Source organism: Nerophis ophidion, linkage group LG10 (assembly GCF_033978795.1).
Source record: "Nerophis ophidion isolate RoL-2023_Sa linkage group LG10, RoL_Noph_v1.0, whole genome shotgun sequence".
Lineage (NCBI taxonomy): Eukaryota > Metazoa > Chordata > Actinopteri > Syngnathiformes > Syngnathidae > Nerophis > Nerophis ophidion.
Window position 1 is genome coordinate 8,031,972 of NC_084620.1, and position 20,339 is coordinate 8,052,310.

At 42.5% G+C, this 20,339-nt stretch overlaps 1 protein-coding gene across 6 annotated transcripts in view; it reads right to left on the reverse strand.

Moving 5' to 3' along the window:
• Positions 1-20,339, reverse strand: part of iqsec3a (IQ motif and Sec7 domain ArfGEF 3a) — a 252,472-nt gene that overhangs the window by 41,291 nt on the left and 190,842 nt on the right. For all 6 annotated transcript variants that reach the window (XM_061912221.1, XM_061912220.1, XM_061912226.1 and 3 more), the window contains 3 exons: positions 7,517-7,642; positions 4,092-4,191; positions 3,828-3,986 (listed from right to left, as the gene is read on the reverse strand). In XM_061912221.1, coding sequence (XP_061768205.1) covers positions 3,828-3,986; positions 4,092-4,191; positions 7,517-7,642 — 385 coding nt within the window. The remainder of the gene's footprint in view (positions 1-3,827; positions 3,987-4,091; positions 4,192-7,516; positions 7,643-20,339) is intronic.

Genomic DNA, 20,339 nt, shown 5'->3' on the forward strand with positions numbered 1-20,339 from the left:
ATCGTGGGACACCCAAAGATTCGCAGCCCCAGTAATTACATTCACTTATCTAGCCTTGTTTTACAAATGGAATAAATGCATTAAATTTGACACACAATATCCCATGATGACAGCATCCTTTTGTTTTTCTAAAATGTTTTCACATTTTAAAAAGTAAATGTATATATGAGGCATGTCATAAAAGTTGGGACTGTTTATGTCGATGGCATTTTTCATTTGTGAGGGACATCGTCCACTATGAGTTTCTACTACAGGGCAAGACGATCGATTAGCACAGTGGTGTCAAAGTCGTTTTCACTGGAGGGCCACATCGCAGTCGAAAGACCAACATTGTGTGCCCTTTGGAGGACATTTAGATGTTAACTGGCTGTCCAGCTTTGCACAAGTAAACATGCAGCAAACTGCTTGTATCAGACATTATATCTCACATTTTATACGCAATAATCTGATACTTCCTTTTGTTGCCAATATCTGACATCAATATCAAATCACCCCTATAATTAAAGGCCTACTGAAACCCACTACTACCCACCACGCAGTCTGATAGTTTATATATCAATGATGAAATATTAACATTGCAACACATGCCAATACTGTTGTGATCCGATGGCCGGATCATCACCATATGGTTGTTTTTGTTCCATTTTTATATCACTTGCCTTCCTCCGTCCTCCCTATGTCTGTGGACTTTTTCTTGTTGCGGGAAGGGGGTTCAAGTTTTGTTTTGTTTTGGGACATCTGGTATCCGTCTCTTTTGGGGGGGATACTGTTGTGATCCGATGGCCGGATCATCACCATATGGTTGTTTTTGTTCCATTTTTATATCACTTGCCTTCCTCCGTCCTCCCTATGTCTGTGGACTTTTTCTTGTTGGGGGGAGGGGGTTCAAGTTTTGTTTTGTTTTGGGACATCTGGTATCCGTCTCTTTTGGGGGGGATACTGTCGCGATCCGATGGCCGGATCATCACCATATGGTTGTTTTTGTTCCATTTTTATATCACTCTGCGGTTTGACATGCTTAGTTCCTGTTTTGTTCGTTTCCATGGTCACTCATTAAGTTCCTCCTGCTAATCACGGTCCCTGCACACCTGTCACTGTTGATTACTTCCTTATTTAAGCTCGCCTTTTCTATTCATTCATTCTCGGATCCTAATTTGCCTACGTGCAACCGTGACGACTCTCATCCTTTTACTGTATGTATTTTCTCGCTAGCTCTCACGCTATGCCACTTGTTTATTCCAGTTTTCATACTGATGATTTGTTTTCTCGTTTGTGCTCTCGAGCCAAGTTTTAGTTTCCTATTGTTTTATCCTAGCTTTCACGCTAGCGTCTTTTGTTTGCCTTCTCTTTACACCAGTGTTTTTGTTCCTAGCCTTTTTATTATTTAATAAATCCATTTATATCATACCTTTGCTGTGTTCTGCTTCGACGCATCCTTGGAAGAACCACACAGGCATTACCATGCCGAAGAAGAGTCCTCACAAATACGGCCTTTTTAGTTTACTAAATTGCAATTTAAAATTTCCCGTGAAGTGTCATGTTGAAAACGTCGCGGTATGATGACTCGTATGATGACGCGTGCGCTTGACGTTTCGGGTTGTAGTGGACATTATTTTCCAGCCCGATCCAAGCTATAAGTAGTCTGCTTTAATCGCATAATTAAACAGTATTCTGGACATCTGTGTTGCTGAATCTTTTGCAATTTGTTCAATTAATAATGGAGAAGTCAAAGTAGAAAGATGGAGGTGGTAAGCTTTTAGCCTTTAGCCACACAAACACATGGTGTTTCATTGTTTAAAATTCCCGGAGGTGAAGCTTTACTATCGATCAGAGCGGTCAAGCGAACATGGATCACGACTACATGTCAACCGGCAGTTTTCGGTGAGAAAATTGTGGTAATAAGTCAGCTCTTACCGGAGATCAGCGGAGCTTCTGTCTTGCTGCAGCTGCCGTGACTTCCCTCAGAGACTCTGGCGTCAACACACTCGTGGCCACACCCCTCCGACTTTCAGGTACTATTTAACTAACTAAAACACTAGCAACACAATAGGCAGATAAGGGATTTCCCAGAAATATCCCAGTAAATGTGTCTAAAAACATCTGAATAGCGGCCACTGCAATCGCCTTTTTCTTTTTTTTAACTTTTTTTTTCTTTTCTAGTCCTTCACTCTGAATTTCCTCATCCGCGAATCTTTCATCCTCGCTCAAATTAATGGGGAAATTGTCGCTTTCTCGGTCCGAATAGCTTTAGCTGCTGCTGGCTATGATTGTAAACAATGTGAGGATGTGAGTAGCCCTAAAACCCGTGACGTCACTCGCACAACTTCTGCTACTTCCGGTAAAGGCAAGGAATTTTTATTAGCGACCAAAAGTTGCGAACTTTATCGTGGATGTTCTCTACTAAATCCTTTCAGCAGAAATATGGCAATATCGCGATATGATCAAGTATGACACATAGAATGGACCTGCTATCCCCGGGAATACACCTCAACCAAAGAACGAGATTCCTCTACAGAATCTCCTCTCTGGTCAACAAAAGCACCTTGAGGATTCTAGCGGGAACTCTCATTCAACCCTTCTTTGATTACGCTTGCACCTCCTGGTACCCCAGCACCTCCAAAACCCTCAAATCTAGACTCCAAACATCCCAGAATAAGCTAGTCCGGTTACTTTTAGACCTCCACCCCAGATCACACCTCAATCCAACCCACTTCTCCAAAGTGGGCTGGCTCAGGGTGGAGGACAGAGTCAAACAACTTGCACTGAGCCTAGTCTATAAAATCCGCTACACCGCCTTGATACCGAAGTACATGTCAAACTACTTCCTTAACGTAAATGACCGCCATAACCACAACACCAGGGGGAGCTCCACAAACCACGTTAAACCCAGATTTCGTTCTAACAAAGGTCTTAACTCATTCTCTTTCTATGCCACATCAATGTGGAATGCACTCCCAACAGGTATAAAAGTAAGTGCATCTCTATATTCCTTCAAAACCGCTCTAAAACAACACCTCCAGGCAACTTCAACACTTTACTAATACCCTCCTCCATTCACATCCCATCTCCCCGGATTATAAACAACTCAAATGTACTTCTAATGTATATACTTGTTCTTATGCTATGTGAACTCACTATGTTCTCTGCTGGCTGTACATATCCTACTAAATAAGACCTACACTGTTTCAATGTCCACATTTCTCTGTTGATGCCTGAAGTTCTGATATCAACCAAAGCTCCTCATCCCACCCCCCGGATTGTAAATAATGTAAATAATTCAATTTACATACTATGATGATTAACTTGTGTGATGACTGTATTATGTTGATAGTATATATTTGTACCATGAATTGATTAACGTGGACCCCGACTTAAACAAGTTGAAAAACTTATTCGGGTGTTACCATTTAGTGGTCAATTGTACGGAATATGTACTGTACTGTGCAATCTACTAATAAAAGTATCAATCAATCAATCAATGAATAAGAAAATCTCATTTCAGTAGGCTTTTAAGTCTCTTTAGAATAAAACAAAAGTCTTAAAAAAGTAAATGCATGGTCAAATCGGTGGCAATTGTTGCAAAATGAGGAACCGATATTAAAGTATTGTCTCATATACAGTAATACACCTCTATTCAACACCATGTTGCATGAAGCATATCAAGGGGGTACTTAATTTCTTTGCCATATTTGGCTTTAGCATTGCCTCCTCAATGAGGGTATAAGTGATCTTTTGCATCTAAGTGTCGATGACAGCTAAAGTTCACCGCGTAAAAGTGAAGTCCAGTGAGTACCTCCCGCATGTTCTGTACAGGTTTTTTGACTCACACTCGATGCGTATCTGCTCCATCTCCGACACTTCTGCGATGGACTCCTTCAGGTCTTCTATGAACTTGAGCAGCTCCTCTGCACTTTGGCCGCAAAAGTTCAGCACCTGCTTCTTGTCGGAGCCGAACGGCGAGAGGATGGTGATGCCGTGAGGGTAGTCTGATGGGGAGAATAGGAGACAAAATTGGCTATTTTCACCTCCTCTTTCCAAACACTCTAAATTGCAATCCAAATGGTGTCAAGGTTTTCCAGCAAGTGACTCACATTCGTTCTCAAACAAGTGGAACTGCATGCCGAGAAGGCCCAGGGCTTTGCAGAACGTGTAGGCTGCTGAACTCTTCTTCTTTGGACAAAGCTTCAGTATCTGCAAAAGGAAATATTCAGGAATAGCATTCATTTGTGTCATTTAGTGGGATAAAACAGACTACAGTGGTGCCGTGGTTTTTAAAGGGGAACATTATCACAATTTCAGAAGGGTTAAAACCAATAAAAATCAGTTCCCAGTGCCTTATTTTATTTTTCAAAGTTTGAAAAAATTTTTTACCGATCATGCAATATCCCGAAAAACTGCTTCAAAGTGCCTGATTTTCACCATCGCTATATCCACCCGTCCATTTTCCTGTGACGTCACTGCGTGATGCCAATACAAACAAACATAGCGGATAGAACAGAAAGTTATAGCGACATTAGCTCGGATTCAGACTCGGATTTAAGCGTCTTAAGCGATTCAACAGATTACGCATGTATTGAAGCGGATGGTTGGAGTATGGAGGCAGATAGCGAAAACGAAATTGAAGATAAAACTGAAGCTATTGAGCCATATCATGACAGACAACGACAACCAGGACGAATTTGCATCTTTTGACAACTGGTGCAATTTGAATCTGTCGATTGGTATGTGTGTGTTTGGCATTAAATGTGGGTGGTGGGAAAGGCTGCATGCAAACAAAGTTACAAGTGAGGCATAATGATGCAATATGTACATACAGCTAGCCTAAATAGCATGTTAGCATCGATTAGCTTGCAGTAATTCCGTGCGCAAATATGTCTGATTAGCACATACGTCAATAACGTCAACAAAACTCACCTTTGTGATTTCATTGACTTTATCGTTGGAAATGCATCTGCTTTGAGTGTCGCAGGATATCCACACATCTCTGTCGTAGCATCGCTATCGTCGGTAGCGATGCTACGACAGAACAGAACAAACGAGGGACTTCCGTATCTTTTGACATCTGGTGCAACTTGAATCTGTCGATTGGTATGTGTTTGTTTGGCATTAAATATGGGTGGAGGGAAAGGCTGGATGCAAATATAGATACAAATGAGGCATAATGATGCAATATGTACATACAGCGAGCCTAAATAGCATGTTAGCATCGATTAGCATGCTGTGGCCATTGATATGTCTGATTAGCACACTCCACGTAAGTTAACTTGAATCCGTCACTGTTGGTGTTGTTACACCCTCCGACGACACACCGACGAGGCATGATGTCTCCAAGGTACGGAAAACAGTCGAAAATACGGAAAATAAAAGAGCTGATTTGACTCGGTGTGTGTAATGTGTTTGAGAAAATGGCGGATTGCTTCCTGTTGTGACGTCACGGGTGAAAGGTCATTGCTCCGACAGCGAAGAATTGCAAGGCGTTTAAATCGCCAAATTCACCCTTTTAGAGTTCGGAAATCGGTTAAAAAACATATGGTCTTTTTTCTGCAACATCAAGGTATATATTGACGCTCTGGTGATAATGTTCCCCTTTAAAACACTCCGTTTTTGCAGGGTTCAGTTTTACGACCAAACATTACGGATAGCAAACTAGCTAATAAAGGTTCTTGTCTTCTTGTTCATACATTTTTCACATTTTGTTACAAGATAACTTGAGCTGCTTGCCACATTTTAGACAGCACTTTGGACACCTGCTCTAGCATGCACTCGACAGAAGACAAATGTGTTTAATGCCTTTTTTTAATCTATGGAAGTGACTTTCTGGTGACGTCTTCCTCACTTTTTAAAGATGTAAGGCTTGAACGTTGAATTCATTCTGCTCAAAATGTTCCTTTTAACCGTTTCCTTTGGCCACTAATTAGAGCAGGGGTCACCAACGCGGTGCCCGCGGGCACCAGGTAGCCCGTAAGGACCAGATGAGTAGCCCGCTGGCTTGTTCAAAAAATAGCTCAAATAGCAGCACTTACCAGTGAGCTGCCTCTATTTTTTTTATTTATTTATTTACTAGCAAGGTGGTCTAGCTTTGCTAGACATTTTTAATTCTAAGGGAGACAAAACTCAAATAGAACTTGAAAATCCAAGAAAATATTTTAAAGACTTGGTCTTCACTTGTTTAAATAAATTCATTCATTTTTTTACTTTGCTTCTTATAACTTTCAGAAAGACAATTTTAGAGAAAAAATACAACCTTAAAAATGATTTTAGGATTTTTAAACACATATACCTTTTTACCTTTTAAATTCCTTCCTCTTCTTTCCTGACAATTTAAATCAATGTTCAAATATATATATTTTTTTTATTGTAAAGAATAATAAATACATTTTAATTTAATTCTTCATTTTAGCTTCTGTTTTTTCGACGAAGAATATTTGTGAAATATTTCTTCAAACTTATTATGATTAAAATTAAAAAAAATGATTCTGGCAAATCTAGAAAATCTTTAGAATCAAATTTAAATCTTATTTCAAAGTCTTTTGAATTTCTTTTACAACTTTTGTTCTGGAAAATCTTGAAGAAATAATGATTTGTCTTTGTTAGAAATATAGCTTGGTCCAATTTGTTATATGTTCTAAAAAAATGCAGATTGGATTTTAACCTATTTAAAACATGTCATAAAAATTCTTAAATTAATCTTAATCAGGAAAAAATACTAATGATGTTCCATAAATTATTTTTTTAATTTTTTCAAAATGATTCAAATTAGGTAGTTTTTCTCTTCTTTTTTTCGGTTGAATTTTGAATTTTAAAGAGTCGAAATTGAAGATAAACTACGTTTTAAAATGTAATTTAAATTTTTTCCTGTTTTTCCTCTTTTAAACCGTTCAATTAAGTGTTTTTTTCATCATTTATTCTCTACAAAAAAACCTTTCGTAAAAGGAAAAAAAAATGTACGACGGAATGACAGACAGAAATACCCTTTTTTTAATATACATATATAGATTTATTTATTAAAGGTAAATTGAGCAAATTGGCTATTTCTGGCAATTTATTTAAGTGTGTATCAAACTGGTAGCCCTTCGTATTAATCAGTACCCTCGAAGTAGCTCTTGGTTTCAAAAACGTTGGTGACCCCTGAATTAGAAGGAACACTACTTGCTGTATTTTTTAAAAGTGTGATCCACATTTTACATAATGATGGCTGCAGAACCACTGTGGCGAGATAACCCATAACGTGACTTCTAATGAGAGTAATGATTATGCCCGACACGAAGCTTTTGATTTGCGCCCACTTTTACTGCTGCACTTTCCAGCTGCTGTGCCTTAGGGACGGGCGACAGATCTTTGCTGCTCTACTTTACGAGAAGAAAACCTGCAGCGACGACTGAATTAAAGTTGATGGAGGCGCCACGGCAAAAAATAAGCAGCTTTAGCGCTCAACGCCTGCTTTTGACGCAAAGGGAGGTTTAGACCGTCACTTGTTGACATGGAATCTGGAGTTGGAGGTTCTTAAAAGTTCTACCACAATGAGATCGTTGAAGAGGAACACTTCTCTCTGGTGCGCCGCCTGCTTCTGGGCCTTGTTGACGTCCGTCACCTCAAATAGACGACTGCAGCACACCAGCCTTCTGTGAGGCACCGACAGAACCTGCAGAAAGGACACATTCAGGCCAAACAAATCAATCTCCGCACACATGCAAAAACCCCTGATGACTTGCTTGTGCAGAACCCTGGAAATAGGACTGGTGCACGCGTGGTGCGATTTTTTTTACTCCGGTATTTACATTTCATGTACAAAACCCAAAACCAGTGAAGTTGGCACGTTGTGTAATTCGGAAATAAAAACAGACTATAATGACTGCGCCAAGGCTGTCCTTTGTCACCGATTCTGTTCATAACTTTTATGGACAGAATTTCTAGGCGCAGCCAAGGCGTTGAGGGGATCCGGTTTGGTGGCCACGGGATTAGGTCTCTGCTTTTTGCAGATGATGTAGTCCTGATGGCTTCATCTGACCGGGATCTTCAGCTCTCACTGGATCGGTTCGCAGCCGAGTGTGAAGCGACCGGAATGAGAATCAGCACCTCCAAGTCCGAGTCCATGGTTCTCGCCCGGAAAAGGGTGGAGTGCCATCTCCGGGTTGGGGAGGAGACCCTGCCCCAAGTGGAGGAGTTCAAGTACCTAGGGGTCTTGTTCCCGAGTGGGGGAAGAGTGGATCGTGAGATCGACAGGCGGATCGGTGCGGCGTCTTCAGTAATGTGGACGTTGTATCGATCCGTTGTGGTGAAGAAGGAGCTGAGCCGGAAGGCAAAGCTCTCAATTTACCGGTCGATCTACGTTCCCATCCTCACCTATGGTCATGAGCTTTGGGTCATGACCTAAAGGATAAGATCACGGGTACATGCGGCCGAAATGAGTTTCCTCCGCCGGGTGGGGGGGCTCTCCCTTAGAGATAGGGTGAGAAGCTCTGTCATCCGGGAGGAACTCAAAGTAAAGCCGCTGCTCCTTCACATCGAGAGGAGCCAGATGAGGTGGTTCGGGCATCTGGTCAGGATGCCACCCGAACGCCTCCCGAGGGAGGTGTTTAGGGCACGTCCAGCTGGTAGGAGGCCACGGGGAAGACCCAGGACACGTTGGGAAGACTATGTCTCCAGGCTGGCCTGGGAACGCCTCGGGATCCCCCGGGAAGAGCTAGACGAAGTGGCTGGAGATAGGGAAGTCTGGGCTTCCCTGCTTAGGCTGCTGCCCCCGCGACCCGACCTCGGATAAGCGGAAGATGATGGATGGATGGATGGATATAATGATTTGCAAATAATTTTCAACTTGTATTCAATTGAATAGACTACAAAAATTTGATATTTTATGTTCCGACTGAGAAACTTAATTTTTTTTGCAACTTAGAATTTAATGGCAGCAACACATTGCAAAAAAGTTGGCCAATGGGGCATTTTTTCCACTGTATTGCATGGCCTTTCCTTTTAACAACACTCAGTAAACGTTTGGGAACTGAGGAGACCAATTTTTTAAGCTTTTCAGGTGGATTTCTTTCCCATTCTTGCTTGATGTACAGCTTAAGTTGTTCAGCAGTCCGGTGGTATTTTACGCTTCATATTTTCAATGGGGGCTTCACGGTGGCAGAGGGGTTAGTGCGTCTGCCTCACAATACGAAGGTCCGGCAGTCCTGGGTTCAAATCCAGGCTCGCGATCTTTCTGTGTGGAGTTTGCATGTTCTCCCCGTGAATGCGTGGGTTCCCTCCGGGTACTCCGGCTTCCTCCCACTTCCAAAGACATGCACCTGGGGATAGGTTGATTGGCAACACTAAATTGGCCCTAGTGTGTGAATGTGAGTGTGAATGTTGTCTGTCTATCTGTGTTGGCTCTGCGATGAGTTGGCGACTTGTCCAGGGTGTACCCCGCCTTCCGCCCGATTGTAGCTGAGATAGGCGCCAGCACCCCCCGCGACCCCAAAAGGGAATAAGCGGTAGAAAATGGATGGATGGATTTTCAGTGGGAGACAGGTCTGGACTACAAGCAGGCCAAATTCCTTGCAATATAGCTGGTTGAGAAACAATTTGCCCACACATTTGTTCACAAAGTGGTGACCCTCACCCCATCCTTGTTTGTGAATGACTGAGTATTTCATGTAAGCTGCTTTTATACCCAATCATGGCACCCACCTGTTCCCAATTAGCCTGCTCACCTGTGGCATGTTCCAAAAAGAGTGTTTGGTGAGCATTCCTCGACTTTCTCAGTCTTTTATGCCACTTGTGCCAGCTTTTTTGAAACATGATGCAGGCATCAAATTCCAAATGAGCTAGTATTTGCAAAAAAAAAAGTTTTCCAGTTCGAACCTTAAAAGGCCCACTGAAATGAGATTTTCTTATTTAAACGGGGATAGCAGGTCCATTCTATGTGTCATACTTGATCATTTCACGATATTGCCATCATTTTGCTGAAAGGATTTAATAGAGAACATCCACGATAAAGTTCGCAACTTTTGGTCGCGAATAAAAAGGCCTTGGCTTTACCGGAAGTAGCAGACGATGACGTCACCCGTTGAGGGCTCCTCATATCCTCACATTGTTTATAATGGGAGCCTCCAACAAAAAGAGCTTTTCGGACCGAGAAAACAACAATTTCCCCATTAATTTGAGCAAGGATGAAAGATTCATGGCTGAGGATACTGATAGTGAAGGACTAGAAAAAAAATTAAAAAATACCATAAAATAAAAAGCGACGGCTCCGGGCGGCGGAAGTGTGAGCGTTTCAGATAATTCTGGAAGATCCCTTATCTGCTTATTGTTTTAATAGTGTTTTAGTGAGTTTGTAAAGTCATACCTCGAGGTCGGGTGGCTTCTCTCTGAGACACGCCAGTGTCTCAGAGAGAAGCCGAGGAGCCAAGCTCACAGCTGCCTTTTTTGACAGCTAATGCAGGAGGACGAATAATCCACTGATGTCTCCGGTAAGATATATATCACAATTTTCCCTTCCAAAAACATGCTGGTTGACGTAGAGAAAGATGTTCGCTTGACCGCTCTGTGTTAAAGCTTCACAACAAAGAAACATCGGCTGTGTCTCGGTGCTAAAGACAGCTGCAATACACCACTTTCCACCAACAGCATTGTTCTTTATAGTCTCCATTATTAAATGAACAAATTGCAAAAGATTCAGCAACACAGATGTCCGAATTACTATGTAATTGTGGGATGAAAAAAGACGACTTTTAGCCTTAACTGGTGCTGAGCTAGTATGTCCCCTCCAACCCGAAACGTCACAAACACACATGATCATACGCGTCATCATTCCGCGACGTTTTCAACAAGAAACTCCGCGGGAAATTTAAAATTGTAATTTAGTAATTTAGTAAACTAAACCGGCCGTATTGGCATGTGTTGCAATGTTAATATTTCATCATTGATATAAAAAATATCAGAATGCGTGGTCGGTAGTAGTGGGTTTCAGTAGGCCTTTAATTATCTTGTCTTTGCACTCTATTCAATTGAATATAGGTTGAAAAGGATTTGCAAATCATTGTTTTCAGTTTTTATTTATGGGTTACCGTACTCAACATCCCAACTTCACTGGTTTTGGGGTTTGTATTTGCTTTACTTGACTCCTATTTATTTACTTCACATATAAGAACAAGAAAGTTTGATCACATTACGCCTGTACTGGCTCACCTGCACTGGCTTCCTGTGCACTTAAGATGTGACTTTAAGGTTTTACTAATTACGCATAAAATACTACACGGTCTAGCTCCATCCTATTTTGCCGATTGTATTGTACCATATGTCCCGGCAAGAAATCTGCGTTCAAAAGACTCCGGCTTATTAGTGATTCCCAAAGCCCAAAAAAAGTCTGCGGGCAATAGAGCGTTTTCCGTTCGGGCTCCAGTACTCTGGAATGCCCTCCCGGTAACAGTTCGAGATGCCACCTCAGTAGAAGCATTTAAGTCTCACCTTAAAACTCATTTGTATACTCTAGCCTTTAAATAGACCTCCTTTTTAGACCAGTTTATCTGCCGCTTCTTTTCTTTTTCTTCTATGTCCCACTCTCCTTTGTGGAGGGGGTCCGGTCCGATCCGGTGGCCATGTACTGCTTGCCTGTGTATCGGCTGGGGACATCTCTGCGCTGCTGATCCGCCTCCGCTTGGGATGGTTTCCTGCTGGCTCCGCTGTGTCCCCCCCTCCCTTGTGGAGGGGGTCCGGTCCGATGACCATAGATGAAGCACTGGCTGTCCAGAGTCGAGACCCAGGATGGATCGCTCGTCGGGACCCAGGATGGACTGCTCGCCTGTGTATCGGTTGGGGACATCTCTACGCTGCTGATCCGCCTCCGCTTGAGATGGTTTCCTGTGGACGGGACTCTCGCTGCTGTCTTGGATCCGCTTTGAACTGAACTCTCGCGGCTATGTTGGAGCCACTATGCATTGAACTTTCACAGTATCATGTTGGACCCGCTTGACATCCATTGCTTTCGGTCCCCTAGAGGGGGAGGGGGGGTTGCCCACATTTGAGGTCCTCTCCAAGGTTTCTCATAGTCAGCATTGTCACGGGTGTCCCACTGGGTGTGAGTTTTCCTTGCCCTTATGTGGGTTCTTCCGAGGATGTCGTAGTCGTAATGGTTTGTACAGTCCTTTGAGACATTTTTGATTTAGGGCTATATAAATAAACATTGATTGATTGATTGATTGATGATATATGATCATTTATTTATTTCCTTTTTATATTTATTTTTAACATATTCTTTTCCTTAACACTGCCCTAGCTGTGTATTGTCCCTTTGTAAACTCCTATTTATTCAATATTTAATACACACAAAAAAGTAAACAGATGTATTAACAAGTAAAAAATGTGACACACACAGACACCAAATAACCTCTGCTTATTTGACATTAAATTGTGCAAATATAACCCTGTGAAGTACCTTCTGTAATACAAAAAACACACCAAAACTGTGCATATGGACACTTAGATGAGGACAAAGCTACTGGGGGACGCATGCTTCTCTACACTGTCATGATTTTCTGTATAATGAGCACATCCTCTTCTTGGTTTAATCCAATCATGCTGATCCTGAGCGGTCATAATGCAAGATTAAAGGGGTCATGCTAAGGTTCATCACAATAGATGCCATGGCTTCCTCTCTTTCAAGCATGTCGGCCAGCAAAATTGCCTGCGGAGAGAGATCTGATTATATTTTCCGTGCACAGAGGAGAAAGTGCAATGGTTAGCACGAGTACAGCTGCGGCACCCATTTGTGATCAAATAAAAAATATAAAACATCTCTAATGGCATTTCCACAGCAGGCGATTTGCACAACCTACCACTTGTCTCATCTTAAAACTCATCTGTATACTCTAGCCTTTAAATAGACCTCCTTTTTAGACCAGTTGATCTGCCGCTTCTTTTCTTTCTCCTATGTCCCCCCCTCCCTTGTGGAGGGGGTCCGGTCCGATGACCATGGATGAAGTACTGACTGTCCAGAGTCGAGACCCAGGATGGACCGCTCGTCGGGACCCAGGATGGACCGCTCGCCTGTATCGGTTGGGGACATCTCTACGCTGCTGATCCGCTTGAGATGGTTTCCTGTGGACGGGACTCTCACTGCTGTGTTGGAGCCACTATGGATTGAACTTTCACAGTATCATGTTAGACCCGCTCGACATCCATTGCTTTCGGTCCCCTAGAGGGGGGGGGGTTGCCCACATCTGAGGTCCTCTCCAAGGTTTCTCATAGTCAGCATTGTCACTGGCGTCCCACTGAATGTGAATTCTCCCTGCCCACTGGGTGTGAGTTTTCCTTGCCCTTTTGTGGGTTCTTCCGAGGATGTTGTAGTCGTAATGATTTGTGCAGTCCTTTGAGACATTTGTGATTTGGGGCTATATAAATAAACATTGATTGATTGATTGATTGATTGTCAGAAGCACCATCAGCATAAAATGCACATTGCCAAATTAAGACAAAATGTCACGTCCTGACAGTATGAAGTCCATCCATCCATCCATTTTTCTACCGCTTATTCCCTTTTGGGGTCGCGGGGGCGCTGGCGCCTATCTCAGCTACAATCGTACACCCTGGACAAGTCACCACCTCATTGCAGGGCCAACACAGATAGACAGACAACATTCACACACTAGGGCCAATTTAGTGTTGCCAATCAACCTATCCCCAGGTGCATGTCTTTGGAGGTGGGAGGGAGCCGGAGTACCTGGAGGGAACCCACGCATTCACGGGGAGAACATGCAAACTCTACACAGAAAGATACCGAGCCTGGGATTGAACCCAAGACTGCAGGACCTTCGTATTGTGAGGCAGGCCCACGAACCCCTCTTCCACAGTGAAGCCCGGTATGAAGTCTCTCATGATAAATACACAGATATGAAATATTTGCAGATCTAGTGTAAGGACTAAAGGGCATCGAGGTGCCGGGTTCGATTCCCTCGAGGATGCGTTGACGTGAACACAACAAAGGTAAGATCTTAAAATATTTATTTAACAAAAAGAGAGCTCTGAACAGACATACTGGAGCTAATAAAAAGGCAAACCAAAAACGCTAGTATGAAAACTAGGGAATACAATTCGAAAACTAGACTTGGCATGAAAGCACAAAAATATAAAAACAAAAACAATTAGCATGTGAGCTAAGAAAAGGCAGGTGGCTTAGCATATGAGCTAGCGAGGATTAACGTAGAAAAGTAGCAGTCGTCACCTGTTGCATGAGAGCAAATTATGGACCCAGACCGAATGAACAAAAAAGGCTGGCTTAAATAGGGGGGTGATAATTAGTAGCAGGTGTGCGGGATGAGACTAGCAGGTGGACTGATGAGTGACCATGGTGATAAAGCAAACAGGAAATAAGGAGTCAGATGGAGAGATATACAAAATGGAAAAATAAATATGTGTAGATCCGAGCAGCAGATCGCAACATCTAGCCTTTAGTCACATCGACCATTAGGAAGGAAGCCATTATTTAAGAATCTCATCATCCATTGTAGCATAACATCATAATGAAAAAAGTAGGGCTGTCAAATGATGAAATCATTCAGTTATGATTACCGTTATTCATATTTTGTTCGCAGTTTACTCAAAATTAATCACAGATAATCGCATGCGGAAATGTTTTGTATTCGTAAATGTATCTTAGACAGAATATATTCAAGTTTTCAATACTGTCATCATGGGACTTAAGATGGGTATCAATTACATTTTAACGGATATTCGTACAAAATCGATACGTTACACAAGGGGTAGGGAACCTATGGCTCGCGAGCCGGATGTGGCTCTTTTGATGACTGCATCTGGCTCTCGGATAAATCTGAGCTGACATTGCTTAACACGATAAGTAATGAATAATTCCACTTGTAATCACAGTGTTAAAATAATGTTCAAAATATAAAACATTCTCGTGCATTTTTAATCCATCCATCTGTTTGTTCAAGAAGTTGCGTTAATGGTAAGAATATAACTTATTTATTATTGGTTAGTGTGGGGTTCTTGCCCTCCTGGGGGTTCTTCAGACCACCAAGCACCGACATGAGAGCCTGTTTCAGGGTTACAATATTGTTGTTTTTTTTTCAATAAGTCTCTTAGTTGCTTTCCAGCAATTGTCTTTTTCTCTTTCGTTCTTGTTCACACTCTGTCTCCAGCCCCAACCCCGTCTCTCCTCTTGGCTGCTGCTTATAACAGGGCGACAGGCGATTAGATAACAAGGCCCAGGTGGACCACCCACGCACCTGTCGCTGATTTCGAGGCCAGTCCTGGCAACTCCCTGCTTCGCTGCAGGCCTGCAGGCCACGCCCCCTCTACAGTTAGCTTCAGAACAACAATGTTATGACAAAGAATAAGAGACCTACAGTATTATACTCTAGAAATGTTGGTCTTACTTAAAAATGCACACGTTTAGTTGTGTTCAGTGTTAAAAAAAAATAATGATATGGCTCTTATGGAAATACATTTTAAAATATTTGGATTCTTGGCTCTCTCAGCCAAAACAGTTCCCGACCCCTGCTTTACACACGTCACACCGCGTTGAGGGAAGTCTTGTCTTGGTTTTTCTGTCTTGTGATTTACGTGTTTTATTTTGAAAAGCTACCCTCTTGTGTCACCAGTCTGACGTCATCCCTGACCCTTGATTGTTTCCACCTGTTTCCCATCAATCCCATCCTATTTAAGCTCACACCTCTTTTTGTCCGTTGCCAGATCGTCTCGATTATCGTGACTTCTAGCGTTCATGTCCATGTCCTCGAAAACCCTCTTTGTCTTGCTCCTGTTGTCCTGGTTCCCCCTTTCTGGATCAAACAGTTTTTTTTTTGCTGTAATTTTGAGTTTACTTTTTCCTCCTTCGAGCGTCCTTGGTTAATTTTCGTCTACCTAATTGGTGAGTTTTTGTTTTTCCAAATTTCAAATTTATTGCCTCATTGATTGAGTGATTTTTTTGTTATTCATAGTTAGTGTATATATATATATATATATATATATAGGTCGTTTGGTATTTTTTCCTCCTGTTGGAGCGATTTTGGTTTATTCTTATTGCTATTCTTTTTATTGTTAGAATTTCCCTTGATTAGTATTCCTCATTTTTGTGGAGTGATTTTGAGTTAATTGTTTATCCTCGGAATTAATTTTCCGCGTATTGATTATTCTTTCGAAATACTTTTTGCACTGAAAGTAAAAAGTTGTTTCAAAATAAAAGTTTTATTTTTTGAACTTCCTCTCTGCATCTGGGTCCTCTTCTTACTCCGAGTCGTAACAACACAGTGCTTTAACGGTACCTTAAAAGATGTAAAACATGCAAAAAATTATATATTTTTATTTATATTGAATTTTATTAGATATAAAATGAACATACTCGTAATTTTAAATACTACAATTATATAAATAAAATGATAACCAATACATTCAAAAATAGGACATCAAATCTACCACAAATTGTGTTTTGTATTGCTACAAAAATGATGGCAGAGAAGATGCAAAAAACAACAACAATTAAGTTGCAATATTTGAGGCTCATAATTCCAAGTGCTTATGAATGCAACTTCACTCATCGTAACCATCAATGGTGCATAATGAGAAAGTGCTGCGTTGTGGTCACTGGGTTTGCTAGCATTGCATGTCAGCAGTGAAGTTCTATGTGCTTCTGGCAGGAAATGACATAACTTACAATATAATACTAGCACAATATTATTACTTACAAGATATTACTTGTACAATATCACTGCTGCTACATTTATTACTTGTATAATATCATTGCTAATACATTACTTACAGTATATTACTTGTACAATATCACTTAACTCCATGACTTACAATATCAATCAATCAATCAATGTTTATTTATATAGCCCCAAATCACAAATGTCTCAAAGGACTGCACAAATCATTACGACTACAACATCCTCGGAAGAACCCACAAAAGGGCAAGGAAAACTCACACCCAGTGGGCAGGGAGAATTCACATCCAGTGGGACGCCAGTGACAATGCTGACTATGAGAAACCTTGGAGAGGACCTCAGATGTGGGCAACCCCCTCTAGGGGACCGAAAGCAATGGATGTCGAGCGGGTCTAACATGATACTGTGAAAGTTCAATCCATAGTGGCTCCAACACAGCCGCGATTACAAGTGAAATATCACTACTACTACATTACTTACAATATATTACTTGTGCAATATCACTACTACCACATTGCTTACACTATATTGCTTGTGCAATATCAATACTACTTTATTACTTACACTATATTACTTGTGGAAAATAATTACTACATCACTTACAATATATTACTAGTACAATATGACTACTACAGCATTACTCACAATATATTACTTATACAATACCACTACTACTACACGCCTTACAACAGGGGCGCTCACACTTTTTCTGCAGGCGAGCTACTTTTCAATTGACCAAGTCGAGGAGATCTACCTCATTCCTATTTATAATTTATATTTATTTATTTATGAAAGAGACATTTTTGTTAACAAGTTAATGGTGTTTAATGATAATACAAGCATGTTTAACACACATAGATTCCTTTCTTTCATGAAGACAAGAATATAAGTTGGTGTATTTGATTCTGATGACTTGCATTGATTGGAATTAGACAGTGGTGCTGATAACGTCCGCATTTTCAAATGGAGGGAAAAAAAAGTCCTCCTTTCTGTCCAATACCACATGAAAGTGGTTGGATTTGGCATCTCATTTGTCCAACTTGCATACTCGTTTTTAAACACTTTGTTATGAGAGTAGCATATGTGTGTGGCCCTTTAATGTCTGGCAGCAGGTGAGTGACGTCAGTGACTGTGCGGGTGGGCAAGCAAGTGAGAAAGCGGTCGCTGAGGGCGGGGGAGAAATACATTGGCATCAAACTCCGTAGCTTGCTAGCTTGTGCACGCTAGCTTTCTGAGACTCTTATTTTGTTAGCACAGGCAGGATGGAACAGGTCTTTTATGGTGAAGACAGGAACTGTGCAGTCGGTCTTTAGAGTTTTGACAGTAGGTACGGAGTCTCTAGAAATAAAATGTGTTTCTCTGCGTCCGCCCTGTTAGTGATTTTTTTCTTAAATATGAGCTCGCAGCAGCCAGCGTCATCTCACAAGATCCTCGGGTGCCGAGAATGTCAAACAACTGACGAAAGTGAAGTCTTGGTATGATTGATGATTGCTCATTTTTATGTCTATTTTTTAATGCCTGGCTCTAGATCGACTGACACACCCTCCGAGATCGACCAGTCGATCGCGATCGACGTAATGGGCACCCCTGCCTTACAATATATTACTTGTTCAATATCACCACCACGCCCACACCAAGACCATGGCAAAGCTGATCGTCAGGCTGCTGTTTGCGGACGATTGTGCTCTTCTCGTGCACACCCAAGATGCCCTGCAGTACATTGTTGACTTTGGTCTCACCATCAGCCTGAGGAAGACGGAGGTACTGTACCAGCCGCCCCCTAGGGGAGCCTCCAGCCGACCCTGGATCAACATCGATGGCACCAGACTGAACGTGGCATAGCGGAGCACTTCACTTGCCCAGGCAGTGTCATCTCCAACGACTTAAACATCAGCAAAGACCTCGACAACAGACCCGCCTGGGACAGCAGTGCATTCAGACGCCTGCGGAAAAGAGTCTGGCGGAACCACTCCCTCCGCCTTTCAACAAAGATCTAGGTTTCATTGGCGATCGCTACCTTTCTGTACAGCTGCAAGACCTCTGTGTTCCAGCGCAACTTGACCAGGCTGCTGGAGCACTTCCATCAACGCCGCCAGGATGAAATTCAAAGTAAGAAAGTCAAGGAGGACATTCCTGTGATAGGGTCACATTTACCATTAGGGGATAAAACATTTCACTCATTGCTGATTAGCCCATCCAGAGCCTTGGGAGGCAATGAACATCCAGCCTGTGAAACAAGGATATAGGAAAGACCACACTACAGAAAATCTCAGTAGGCTTAGGTAAAAGGGATTCAAGCCAGTTGCCTGGGAAGTACAAAGCCTGGTGTTTCATCTTCACACTATACCCAAAGGTAATGTGGCTACTGAAGCTGTACGAGGTCACTTTGTCGACTTTAAGGCGGAACCACTCCCTCCGCCTTTCAACAAAGATCCAGGTTTACCCGACATTGGCGATCGCTACCCTTCTGTACAGCTGCAAGACCTCGGTGTTCCAGCGCAAGCTGACCAGGCTGCTGGAGCGATTCCATCAACGCCGCCAGGATGAAATTCAAAGTAAGGAAGTCAAGGAGGCCATTCCTGTGAAAAAGGGTCCGGAATGATGGGGTCACATTTACCATTAGGGGATAAAACATTTCACTCATTGCTGATTAGCCCATCCAGAGCCTTGGGAGGCAATGTACATCCAGCCTGTCAAACAAGGATATAGGAAAGACCACACTACAGAAAATCTCAGTAGGCTTAAGTAAAAGGGATTCAAGCCAGTTGCCTGGGAAGTACAAGGCCTGGTGTTTCATCTTCACACTATACCCAAAGGTAATGTGGCTACTGAAGCTGTACGAGGTCACTTTGTCGACTTTAAGGCGGAACCACTCCCTCCGCCTTTCAACAAAGATCCAGGTTTACCCGGCATTGGCGATCGCTACCCTTCTGTACAGCTGCAAGACCTCGGTGTTCCAGCGCAAGCTGACCAGGCTGCTGGAGCGATTCCATCAACGCCGCCAGGATGAAATTCAAAGTAAGAAAGTCAAGGAGGCCATTCCTGTGAAAAAGGGTCCGGAATGATGGGGTCACATTGACCATTAGGGGATAAAACATTTCACTCATTCCTGATTAGCCCATCCAAAGCCTTGGGAGGCAATGTACATCCAGCCTGTCAAACAAGGATATAGGAAAGACCACACTAAAGAAAATATCAGTAGGCTTAGGTAAAAGGGATTCAAGCCAGTTGCCTGGGAAGTACAAGGCTTGCTTGATTGTCCGCAAGTGGCTAGGGCTCATAAGGTGCCACTTATTGGACAGCTTGTATGGACACATCACCGTCCAGCTTCCTCTGAAATCAATCACCGTAGGGTACAGGCAGGAAAAAGCAAGACTGGTGATGGAGCTAAGGAACTCGGCGGATGAGACAGTGAGGGACATGAAAGCCCGCACGGTGACTGGGAGGAAGGGTTGAAGAGGACGTGCAAACGGCAGTGGGCAGGCTGCACCACCAAAAGTTGATGGGTAGAGTCCAGCTGGCCTTGGATAGGGAGACCAGCCATTTAGGTGGTCCAGGGCTAACGGAAAGGAGAGGAAGGACCTTGTGATGGCTAAAGTGACAAAGATGGCAGAGGAAGAGTACAGGGTCAAGACAGTGGCACAAGGCAGGCAGGGATACTGGACGACATGGGAC